This window comes from Choloepus didactylus, chromosome 17, assembly GCF_015220235.1.
Source record: "Choloepus didactylus isolate mChoDid1 chromosome 17, mChoDid1.pri, whole genome shotgun sequence".
Taxonomy (NCBI): domain Eukaryota; kingdom Metazoa; phylum Chordata; class Mammalia; order Pilosa; family Megalonychidae; genus Choloepus; species Choloepus didactylus.
The window spans coordinates 7,443,904-7,456,978 of NC_051323.1; the positions used below are offsets into that span (position 1 = coordinate 7,443,904).

Genomic DNA, 13,075 nt, shown 5'->3' on the forward strand with positions numbered 1-13,075 from the left:
AATTAAAAACCAATAGAAATAATATTTCTTGACCTAAATTTCACAGATCATCCTTGAATTTTCAAAATTGATACATTGATTTTTTTTTCAGGCATTGGAGGAGATCCTTTTAATGGAACAGATTTTATTGACTGCCTAGAAGTCTTTCTGAATGATCCAGCCACAGAAGGCATCATATTAATAGGTGAAATTGGTGGAAATGCAGAGGAAAATGCTGCAGAATTTTTGAAGCAACGTAACTCAGTAAGTTTGGGTTAGGAAAAATACAGCTCTTTGCTCTTGAATAACATTATAAGCTTGTTTTAGAAGTTTTTTTTTTTTAAACCAAAGATTACTTTTTCAAGGAAACATGAAAGATAAAGTTAAATCTTTCTCAGCTGTGCCTTCAGTGCTGGCCACTCAGAAAATTTTGGATTCTTTCCTCCCCTTTTCCCACCATACCTGTTCTCTCCTTCTCTGCTCTGAACTTTGCCTCCCACCAAGCAGAGAACATTCAGGCCGTCGGCCGGAAGTCCCCACATGGCCTGCGGACTTGCATCTCCACCTGTCCTCGGTGTGCTTCCGATCCCAGAGGGAGATCCCAGAGGGCGAAGTCGAGGCTGACTGGAAAATCTGATCCCTCCTTGTCCAGGATCTTGCCTCCCTCTAGCATCAGTCTTTCCTTGTCAGGTGGCAGTCCCTTCAAAGGGCATATAGAAAGGCTTTACTACCTATGCTCCTTAAAGGCTATATCCGTGTTGCCTCTCCCTTAGAATTAACCATAGAGGAGTCCTGTGGAATTGCATCTTAGTTTAATTTAGCTTAAACTCAGCTCTGCTCCTGGGATGAAGGTTGCAGTAATGACCGAAGTGCTCAGTGTTTACCGGCCTCCACCTGGTGGATGTGGCAGGGACCTTCGGGAAATACATGCGAATGAGGAGGCCAGGCAAGAGGTGTGTGTGTGTGTGTGTGTGTGTGTGTGTGTGATTTTCTCTGTGTGCTTGTGAAAGAAATTAAGGAGTGAATGTGTGTGTGTGTGTGTGTGTGTGTGTGTGATTTTCTCTGTGTGCTTGTGAAAGAAATTAAGGAGTGAATGGATTAAATGCCATAGGAAAATAATGAATCCCAAAGAGTTTAAGGAGCCAAGAAGTATCATCTGTACGGTTGTACATGCGTAACCATGCGTATTTATCTGTGGTTTAAGGGATTGTCAAGGGCTATTTTGAGTACACTTGATTTTCTTCTGTGCTAGTTTTAAATCTTAACCTTCATGTAAGATGTGACTCAGCTTTCCCCTGACTTTCTGGTTCTCTTTCCTTTTCATTCATTCCTTGGCCCTCTGCATTGTGGCTTTCTTCCACTTGGTTGCTGTGTGACCTTGGGCATGTTACCTAACCTCACTGTGCCTCAGTTTCCTCCTTGGTGGTGCCAGCCTCAGTGTGATTGTGGGGAGGATTGTGAAATTTAAATGATTTAATTTACATGTAATAAAGTACTACCTGGCACATAGGAAGCACTCTTACTGAGCTGTTAGCTGTTGTTATTTTTGTGGAGTTCGCTAGTGGCCTCTATTCATTCTTCCTCCTCTCTACCCTCTTGGTTGTTCTCCTGAGTCTTCTCTTTCTCCTTTCCTGGATCTGTTTTCTGTGCCTGTTTCTTAAGTCTGGGATGGTCTCTTATATAGACATCATGATTCATGCAGTTTCCAAAGCAGAAACTTCAGAACTATGTTTGATTTCTCTCTCATCCCCTGCTTCCACTTGGGTGATGAGATCCCTCTCTGAGATGTCAGCAGTCTGTCTCAGATTCAGAACCTCATCTGTAATCCCTCTGCCCAAATCAGGCCCTCATCTTATCTTACCTGAACCATGTCTGTAGTCTCCTCCCTGATATCTGTACTCCTTTCCGCACGTCACCTCCCTCCCTTCTCTCTCCCAGACCATCCAGCCCATCTGAAGTATCTGCCCTTCTTAAACACATGCATCCGTGCCTCATGCCCCTGTTTAAAACCAGACAGTGTTTCCCACAGCATGTAGGCCAAAGGCCAGGCTTAGCATGGTGTTCCAGTCCCTTGCACACCACCCTGACGTTCCTTTTCAGATCCGTGCATCATCTGACATGCCCACTGGTTTCCTTCTCAGTTGCCTTCGCTCATTCCTTCTGCACGGAGTGCCAGATATCTGGCTTCCATGCCAGGCTGTATTGCGGAGGACAGAACAGGGAACTGGTATTGGTGCCCAGCTCAGTCCCCTGGACAGTAGGCACCAATAAATGAAAGAATATAATAGACTGTTTGGAGATTGGAGTAAAATATCATCAGAGTCTCATGAATTCAGAAGAGCTGTAAAATCAAAATTTAAATAGAAACTGATTTCTTTTTAGAAAAGAAAGACTTAGGTTAATATGACATTATATTATGTTAAAATGAATTTAAAAATGTATTTAGGCACACCTCTGAAGCCCCTTAAATAGCTTAGAGTTTAGTGGGAAAAGCTAAACACATTTTTCCTTTCATTTGGCACGTTTTCCAATTTCCAATTTGTTCTTATGGACCCAGTTTTTATTGAGGACCTACTGTGTGCAAGATTCTAGGTCAAGCAGTTCAGATGCCATATTTTGTAAAACATTTAGTTAACACTGCATAAGTGTTGTTTGCCACCACTACCACCATTGGTATCATTACAGTGACTGTAATTCTCTGCAAAAGTTGTGTTGTTTAATCTTTACCCCGATGCTGATGTTTTTATTCTCCTTTTATGAGTGAGAGAAAAGCCCTAGGGAGGTTAATAATTAACTATTGGTAGTATACAGCAAATGACTCGGGGTGGGCTTTATACACAGGTCTGTGTGACTTCTCCATTTTACTTTGGAGGAGGTTGTGGGGTCAAGGACAAAAGAGGCCATAGAGCTGTGCATGTGCTTGAATTATACCAACAGCGCCTTACCGGACTTTCTGTTCCTAGGCTTTCACAGTTCTCAACATTTCAGATGTTTTTCTCTGCTTAAAAATCTCAGGGGCTCTCCTTTGTCACTTGGACAGGGTGTAACTTTATTCCCACTATGAGGGACTGCGGGGGTTAAGTGGAAATGAGTGCCACCCAAACATAAGGTCCTCATATCCTATGCATAACCAATGAGCAAATGAATAAATGACTTTTATTTATAGAGTCTTTTGTTTTTTAATTCTGTAGCACAGGGGCTGGGCATAGAGAGAGGAGTGAGAGCAGAGTCCCTATGTTCAGGGAATTCATAGTGTAACGGGGAACCCATGGAAAGTAAGTTACAGCCAATATATGGAGTGTAAGAGTGGAAATGTGTAAGACACGGCTGGGTCACTAAAGAGAGAATGCCTAATACGAGGGTGTTTGTGGAGAGTACAGAAAGAAGAGTCTGGAAATGCTTAGGGGGAAGAGGAAGCCTGAGCCAGGTCTTAAATGTCAAATGGAAATTGGCCAGGTTTGCAGGTAGGGTTGGGGGTAGGAGACGTTCTCAGCAAAGGAACAGAGGCAGGAAACAGCTTGGTGCATTTGGGGAGCTGTGAGCAGTGTGGGGCCACTGGGAGATGAAGCAGAGGGAAGGACTGGGGAGGGCGAGGCCGGCGTGGCAGAGGCAGCCCGGGCAGAGCCTTGCCTGCTGGCTCCTTGGCGTGAAGCAAACTGTACTAGTAATCGTTCACTGCTGCATGCCCACAGGAAAAAAACACAAAAACATGCTCCTTCAATTAAGAATGTCCTTCGTGAAGCAGTAAAAATTATTAATTTTATTAAATCTCAACCCTAAGGTCAATAAGAAATGGTGAAATAAGAAGCAAGTATAAAACAGTTGTGCAATTGAGATATGAACTGAACTAGCCCCTTTTTCCTGGAACACTAATTTTAAAAGAATGACTGGCAGGCAAACTGGTTATTCAGAGTTGGGTATTTGACAGAGCTTTTTCAATAATGAACAAAGTGAGCCTGTCATATCAAAGAAAACAGCTGATGGTATTTGTTGTCAGTGATAAAATTTGAGTTTTCAAGTGAATATTAGAATTTCAGAAAACTTGTGAATTCAACAACTTCTACTACTGAAAGGCTTTTCTAATGAGGTCGGTGGTGATACTGATGAATGTGACTTGTTGATGTTGAAAGATGAAATAAATCAGCATTTGGAAGATCTACATAACTCAGTGAATCAGTATTTTCCAACTGACCAATGCATGATACAGTATCATTGCCAGTAAAAAATCCATTTAAAGTGCAAGACAGATCAATAAATTTTGAAGTAACGAAGGACAAAAAGTTCATTGCTATGATTCCAGATTCCAACATTGCATCTAACTGTTAAGAAATTACTACTGAAGAGTTTTGTGTAGTATCCAAAAAAGTATGACCATAATTATCTGAAAGGCTATAAAAATACTTCTTTTTCAACTGTATATCTGTTTGAGGTTAGTTTCTTCATTTACTTCAACCAAAATAACATATTTGCAGCAGACCAAATGCAAAAGCAGGTGTCATAGACATTAAATGTAATTTTTGTACATTAATAATGTAATTTTTATTACTACATTGGCAAAAAATGTTGAACAATGCCATTCTTTTTATTAGATTTGTTTTTTTTGATAAAAGCTTTTTCTTAAAATGTTATTTTTAAATGAATTAATATTTTAAAAATTTCTCAGTTTTAATTTCTAGTGCAGTAGATATGAGTAGGTGTAATCAATATAAACAAAGGCCCTTTGGGATACTCAGTTTTTATAAGTGTAAGGGGTTCCTTAACTAAACAATTTGCCAACTGCTGTCTGGGAGAAAAGTGAGAGTGTCAGAATGAAAGCATTCAGATTCCACTGGTGCTCAAGTTCTGCCTTCTGCAGGCCCCTCTCTTTAATCTGGATGTCTTAGTGTCTCTGGATTCCTATTGTGAACATGGTATTATCATTCATTATGAAGCTTAACCATATATTTGTATATTGCTTTGTATTATTACTTAACTGGTTCATATGTAATGTTTTATATTAATTCTTCAACTACATTGTAAGTATAGAGCACAGGAAATCTTATACTTCCTCTATGTGTATGTGTGTGTGCTAACCTCAGAATCTAGTACAGTGCTATTTATGCATATCAGAATGGATTTTTGTTGAATTAAGCCAACACTGATTTTCCTTTTTAGACATCATAGAACTTCAGAGTTGAAAGGGCCCTTGGCCAGCATCAGGTCATAGATGAGGAAGCAGCGGCCAGGAGAGATGATGTGCCTTCTCTTGTACAACTTTGGTTAACAGGAAGTTGAGTGTGATGATGCCTCCCATCCTAGGTCCTTTCCAGTACACCTTCCAGGTTTTTCCTTTAACAAATGTATCAAGGGTGAACCAATAATGATGTAAGACACAAGCTCTGGTTGCTTTATTTCTTAATTCAGTACTATCATGAATCATGTTGCTTGTTATAGGTTGAGTTGTTCCCTCAGAAGATAGGTTGCAGTCCCAACCCCCATCACTTAGAATGTCAACTTATTTGGAAATAGGGTCATTGCAGATGTGATTAGTTAAGACAAAGTCATACTGAATTAAGGTGGGCCCTTAATCCAACATGACCTTTCCTTATGAGAAGGAGAGACACAGGAGACACGTGGGAGAAGGCCACGGGGAGACAGAAGCAGGACTGCAAGCTGCCCCTACGAGTTGTGGAACACTGCCACCCCCCACGGCAGCTAGAAGAGGCCAGGTGGGCTTCTTCCCGGAGCCTTCAGAGAGTGCACAGTCCTGCCATTGCCTTGATTTCAGATTCTAGCGTCTAGCACTCTGAAAGCCACCAAGTCTGTGGGAATTTGTAATGGCAGCCACAGGAAGCTGATACACTTGTATAGTTCTGGGTGTGCTCTTTTGTCAAGTGCGTCACATGTGTATTTGTAAAACAGCCTGTACCAGTGAAGTTGGGAGATCAGTTTGCTCAGGGCTGCCTTCCTGAGCTTGTATGGATGAATCGAGATATCTCAAAGGTGAATGCTGGGGTGTCGGGCACAGCTTAATATTTGTGTTGGTGTCCTTGGGATGTGTCACGGCCTTGCCCCTGTCCAAGCCACATACCACTCACCAGCAGAGAGTCATGAATCTGAGGTTGGTTTTGATTGGCTTCTTCATTCGTGTTGTGAATATTACTTACTCTCCAGGGTCCAAATGCCAAGCCCGTGGTGTCCTTCATTGCTGGTTTAACGGCTCCTCCCGGCAGGAGAATGGGTCACGCAGGAGCAATTATCGCCGGAGGAAAAGGGGGTGCTAAAGAGAAGATCGCCGCCCTTCAGAGCGCAGGTGTTGTGGTCAGCATGTCCCCCGCCCAGCTGGGAAGCACCATCCACAAGGTGAGCTTTGTGGGCCGAATGTGGCCACCCCCGAGGGCCTGGCGTCTGTGGCCTTGCCTCCTGGGTCTTCATCTGTTCGTTTCCTGCGGGTTCCCACCCTACCAGTCTTTAGCTATGCCACGAACATCCTCAATGGGCACGACCAGAAATAACTCTCTAACTAAAAAACTTTGCTTTAAACATCAGGATTTGCTGTTTTGTAAGTAGCACGATGTGGCACGTAAGAAAGCTTTCTGAGGCCGTGAGAAGCACCAGGAGTTCCATTTTGGGGGTGCAGAGAACTGCCCTGGGTTTCATGTTGTTTTGTTTTTTTCCCTGGAAGGCCTGTGGGATACCCCATAGGTCTCTGTGTCCAGGGAGGGGCGTTGGAGACTAAACGAGAAGTAAACACTGGATGGAGAGGGAGTTGCAGAGGAAGGAGAGCTAAAGAGGGTGGGGAAAGTCAGTCTTTTCTTTCTGTCCCTGGCTGTGTTGTGATGCCATTGCTTTCAGGTTGGAGGTTCGACTTCTTAACCATTTACTTTCCTTCTCCCTTTTTAATAGGTAATTGTGGTTTAAAATATTCTAAATGATTTGGTGTCTTCCATAATCTCTTCAAAATGATTTTCAGCCCCTTTGAGGGATCATTTCAGGTTCTTTTTCCCTCCTGTATTTTTATGATGAGTATAGCTTTGACCCCCAAAAAACAAAACCCAGAAGTTCTTCATTAACATGTTAAAAACGGGCACACATTGTTCTCTCAGGTGGGAACAAACGATAGAGAAAATTTCAATTTCAAAATCCTGGTTTGGTGCAATCTCCTTTCCCCTTTCTTTTAGGGAAGAAATATGGGCACATTGCTTTATTGATTCTTTGCATTATACTGTCTTTTTGAATATGACATTACGTGCCATAATGTTTGAAAGAAATCTTGATGGTTAGTGAGAATGTTTTTTTAAAAGAGGGGGAAAAGGGAAAAAACAAATGCTCAAATTCACCTGTGTTACCATTTTATTCCAGCCAGTGGCAGCAGGCATCTACATGTTTGTTGTATTCTAATTGGGAAAATCTAGAGAAATGTGATATTCAGTTTTGTTTCCTTTTCAGGGATTTTCTAAGGCTCTTGCCATCTCTTCAAAAATGTGTTTAGTTTTCCTCTCTGAGAAACTAAGCCAGCCTTCTGTTTTCACTGCCTCTTTAAAAGGGCCTGCTGTGGTTTCCGGATAGCATCACAGGTTTGGATATGCACAGTCAGGTTTGTTGACTCCTAATAATATTGGAGTGGAAAAGTAAGTGTAATGCAAAGCCTTCCTCTCTGCTTCTGGGTTTAGGAGACATAAACTTGAAGCTCTGCAACTGGCTTAGTGAAATTCAAGCTGACACAGGCTAATTTGAAAGCTGTTATTTTGTGTCCAAGCACCCTCATCCTGGTACATTTTGTGTCTAACTTTTGGGTGTTCAAAGAATCTCAAATATACGAGACTTCAGAATCATTTTGACCATGCATCTTTTTTTCTCTGCCTCTTCTCTCCTTTTCTTCTGTTCTGAAGGAGTTTGAAAAGAGGAAGATGCTATGAAAGAAAGAAAAAAACCCAATGAAGTCCTTGAAACTGTGGAATGAGTCATTGTAGAAATGTGAACCAGCAGCAGTTGGCTACTGTTGTCCACTAATTGTCAGCCTCTCTATTTGCCTGATGCTGCTCTTTCAGTACAACGGGAAGCCAAAACAAAGTTTAGAAGGTCCTGTATTGAGATGTTTCTCCTGACTGTATAACAGAGAGAGCCAATAAATCCACCAATTGATTTGAATATGGGGTTTTGAGACTTTTTATTGTTTCTTATGTAAGGAATGTGAGAAAAAGGTGAGTGTGTGCATACACACGTGCATACATGTGTGAGTGCATTGTGCATGCATGTAAGTGTTTTACTGGGCTCTGTAGAGAAGATTCTAACTGAAATTGTTGAGAGAAAGAGGCTGTAATTTCAGGATGTCATTTGTATTTTATCTTGGACGTACAGTGACTTTGGTCTCCTTTGAATCATAGTTTTTGTTTGTTTTTTTTTAAATGAACTATAGCCATCTTGCAGGGTGGTTCCAAGGATTAAAGAAAAATACATTAAGTAACTGGCTCATAATAAGGCAGGTTAATTGTCATCAGTGCCACCATCATCACCATCAAGATGACGGGCAGAAGCTCATCTGCTTCAGGCTTCGGTTTCTACCGAATTGGGAAGTGGAGGATCTTCAGGAATGCTGGGACTTTCTGTGGCTCTGCAGAGGGCCTCCCGATTGTCTACCCAGAGTGTGTTTTTGGCTTGAGGTTTAAGAAGTTTGCTACAAGAAAGCAGGAAAGCTGCTAGTTATCCTTTGTGTTTGTCTTGGAATGTGGAGCTTGTTAACAAGAAGCCATTCCATTGGGTGCTTGTCACTAAACAGGACATAGAGGAGACCCGTCCTCAGGAGCTGACATTTCTGGAGAGGGAGAGACACCCAAGGTTCTCAGATTTGTAAAGGAAACAAACAAGAGCTTCAAGAAGTAACATCAGGGTGAAGGCCCTAAAGAAAGTCTGGTCAGGGAGGTCTCATCGGGGAGGTGACATGAGCTGGGACCTGAGAGCTAAGAAGAAAGCAGCCATACGGAAAGGAGGACAAGCTCCCAAAAAAGAGGAGCAGCCCGTGCAAAGGCAGGGAGAGGGCAGAGCTCATTCTGAGGAGGTGAAGAAACACCAGATGCCTGGGGGCTGTGAGCCCTGGGAGGGGGCTGCAAGAGGTTCTGGAGGGCATGGAGAGAGAGATTTGGGAAGCTCACAGACGATCATGCCCAGGCTGCTGAGGGTGAAAGAACAGGTGTCAGGAGATGGAGCCCCAGCTCCCAGGGATTCTGCCTTGATACTGCTCCATAAACTGAACTTGTCCACTTGCTGCACTCAGGGCAGACCAGGTGGGCACCACTGGCCAAGAAGGAAGAGGCCCTCTCTATCTGGTTGGCACCTCCAACCCAAGGTCCCCTCAGGGCAAACATGCTCTTATTTTGTCCAACTCACGGGGTTCTGTGACAGGGGCACAGTTCAGATGATCCTAACAGAGCAAAACCTTTTCAGGGTCCACTCCTATCCCAGGCTGCTCCAGGCCTGGCTCAGCACCCTATCCTGTCCCTTGAACATCCATCCCAAGATACCCCCTCTCTGCTTACACTTGCTCCTGTCACCTAACCGGGGAACTCAGTACCCCCTTTACCCTTTCATCTTTCCTCTCCCACCTGCTACTTCCACTCCTCCCAGGGTCTTGGGAATCCACCCCTGACCATCTCTTACCTCTCTTTCCCCTCCTGCAACCATCAGAACCTCTATCCAGAGCAGATCAAACAGCAGCATGTAAGATAGTTGGTTTTAATTCTTCTGATTTCATTGTTACAAACAAAACAGTGGAAGTGCAAATCATGACCCGTGCATTTTAAAAACTTTTTCTATGGAAACTTTCAAACATTTACAAAGTCATTATGATAATGTAATGAACTCCCAGGTACCCATCACTGAGCTTCAAAAATTGTCAACATTCTCTGTACTGTATGCTTTGTACCTTCAATTCATCCCACCCTATGGTGGTGGTGGTGGTGGTATAGTTGTCCAGTTGAGGTAAAATTGTTACATGTTGAAATGCAAAAATCTTGCTATACAAATTTGACAAATGGATGAACCCATGTAACGCACACCCGTCTCATGATACAGACCATTTCCATCATCCCAGAAAGCTCCTTCCCATCCCACGCAATAGCTTTCTTCTCTAGGTAACCTCTATTCTTATTTACCTTAGATAAGCCTTGTCTATTGTAGAACTTCTTCCAGATTTAATGATTGTTATCTGTGGGAAGGCTAATTTATCAAGTTATTCCATCATGCTCGGAAGCTGGAACTCCCCCACTGCACCATTTCACAGAAAAAAATGGCCCCTATTCTCTAGCACTACCACTCCTGCCCTGGAATAAGTAGCTGCTATCAGGGCGGGACACATCATTCTCAGATGTTATCACCTTTGTGAAGTTATTTCACTGAAGCCTTCTGGTTTTCTCCCTGTCCTGTGAGAGTCCCATGCAGTGGCTTTGAGATACATCTACATCATGGGTCAAGTCCAAGGCCAAGAGTCAAGCAGATTTGTGTGGTCTTAACTTCTCTTGATCACGGGCCTGGTGTTTTATTGCTAGTGTTTTCCTACCCCAAATAACTCACACATTTCCTGTTTCCCTGAGTCTACACACACCAAAAACAGCATACAGCCTCTTCTTGAATTCTCCACAACCCCTTTAGGAAAGCTGTGTTGTGTGATAGACCCTTGCAAGGGGAGCAACTCTGGGATTAGTTGAGACATGCCAAGGCCTTACCCGCCACAGAGAAATTATCACCAGGGAACTTTTCTCCTTCAGTTCCTGCCCCACCCCTTCTCCAGACACTGGACTGGAATACTAATTTTTTCTACATGCCCTTCCCCCCATAGCTCTTCACATCTTCCTACTGCTCCAACTGTTGCCAACCCTGAAAATCACCCTTTATCTCTTCTGCAGAGACTTCAGCACTTAACTTCGTCAGTCCCAGCACCCCAGCCCTTCAGGGAGGTCCTGGTCATCATAATCAAACACATTAACATCTGCTCTAAACAGTCACCTGTACTCCTGGGAGAAGTTCTGGGGTCAGTTAAAAGTGGGACTTTCTTTCTGACCTGCTTCGCTAGACTCCTAGACTCTCATCTGGCTGATTCCAGTCTGGTGTCTGACCTGGAACTTGAGTGACCTTTCCCACTACAGATCTCCCACCCTCCCCCGACCTGCCAGCTTACAACCCTCCTGGTACCCTGCAGCCCTCCAGTGTCAGCCTGGCCTGGGGCTCGGTAACACACCTTTGAGTCAGCCACATGCTGCTCCATGGTGTTTCCGGACAGGTCTGTTCTTGGTTCCGTGACCTCGACGTACTCCACTCCCTCTTGATGGAATGCCCTTCTATGCATCCTCCTGGGTTTGATTAGATTTTAATCACAGTAGTAATACCTGAATGCATTCTTCCGGAGATTCTGAAAACATTTCAGAACAGACCAAAACTTCTCTTGATATAGGCCTGTAATGCTTGTCCTCAGTGTTCTGTGATATTAGAGCCATGTCCCCTCAGCTCCTGTCATCATTTCGTGAACATCTACCCTATCACAGGCACTGCTGAGAGCCTTATTTAAAATATTTCTAATTTATAATGCAATTAACAGGGCATGCCCCTTCCATTATGCCAAGTGGCCTCTCCACACTTACCTGCTGGTGACCTTTTCAGCCTTTATCTCCATACAGGGTCACCCAAGGTAGGAAATAGTTGGGTGAACCTGTACGCTACTTGGTAGATGCTTTGTAATTAGCTCCCTGAGGGCAAGAATTTTGTTTTTTTCACTGTGTTTCCCTGACACCTAGAACAATGACTGGCATGTAGTAGGTGCTTAATAAATATTGCTTTAATTGAAATAAGAAACTCATGGTGTGGTAAGTTAAATTACGTACCCCAATGAAAGACATCTTAACCTGCATTCCTGTGGGTGTGAATCCATTGCAAATAGAACCCTTTGAAGATGTTATTAATTAAGGTGTGGCCAACTGAGTCTGGGTGTCTTAATCCATTTTCCTGGAGCCTTATAAATAGAAGAACCTGGAAACCAGAAGTCAGAGAAGGCCACACAAGAAGAAGCCAGAAGTCAGTGGAGAAACTGGAAGAGCAGACAAAAGGGGAGAGACACTGTCATCTGGCAGGAGGCCAAGGAACTCCAAGGATTGTGGTGAGCCAGTAACTGAGCACTGCAGACCGGGGAGAAAGCATGGCTTTGCCGACACCTTTATTTTGGATTTCTAGCCTTCCAACCCTCGAGCCAATAAATTGCTTTTGTTAAGCCAGTGCATTGTGTGGTGTTGATTACAGCAGCCTGGCAAACTAAGACACACAGCAAAGGTGCAGGAATAAGATAATGATCTGATATCTATATTTTCAATCTTAAATGTCAGCCTAGCTCTTTGTAGGGGTATAAATTAAATACAATGCCTGATTTGGTGAGACTATCATCAGGCTAGAGAAATACAACCTACATGATTCATTTATTTCATACCCATTAAAAAAAAAAAAATCTGCTAAGTAGCAAGTGCTCTGGTAAGTGTCCGGGTTCAGTGGGGGGGTAAGACCAACACAGGGTGCTTGCTAATAGGGGAGGATGATGGACCCTCACTAAATGATCGTGAGTGTGATGGTGATGATGGTAAAGGAGGTGGTGGTGATGATGGGGATGATGATGATGATGGTGGAGATGACGTTGACCTTGACAGCTGTCACTTAAGTGGTAAAGTGGTATCTACCGGAATCCGGGACTGTTGTAAATGCTTTAGATATGCTAACTCATTTAATCTGCACAAGAAACTTAGGAGAAAGATAAAATTATTATCTTCAATTTCCAGATGAGGAAACAAAGGAAGAGGATGATAATTTTCCCTTGTTCAAGGTAAGACATCTAGTGTTAGGAAGGTGAGGGTCCTAACAGGAGGCTCTACCCAGTTTGGGAAGTCAGGATGTGATGAGGATGTGATTTTAAGCTTAGAGTGACATTTGCTAGGTATGCGGTGAGGTATTTACTCAGCTGAACAGTACTCCGTACAAAGGGCCCACATGGCTGAAGGCTTCAAGACTCTGGGAAAAAGATGTCAAGCATAGCTGGGCCAGGGGGAGAAGGTAGGAGGGTGTCACTACATGAAGCTGGAGCGTT

At 43.3% G+C, this 13,075-nt stretch overlaps 1 protein-coding gene across 1 annotated transcript in view; it reads left to right on the top strand.

Annotated features, from left to right (window-relative positions):
* The window catches only part of SUCLG1 (succinate-CoA ligase GDP/ADP-forming subunit alpha), a 34,262-nt gene extending 26,153 nt beyond the window's left edge, over positions 1-8,109 (top strand). The window contains exons 7-9 of the mRNA XM_037806967.1: positions 92-243; positions 6,133-6,321; positions 7,851-8,109. Of these exons, the coding sequence (XP_037662895.1) occupies positions 92-243; positions 6,133-6,321; positions 7,851-7,877 (368 nt within the window). The 3' untranslated portion in view covers positions 7,878-8,109. The remainder of the gene's footprint in view (positions 1-91; positions 244-6,132; positions 6,322-7,850) is intronic.
* Positions 8,110-13,075: the final 4,966 nt, after the last annotated feature.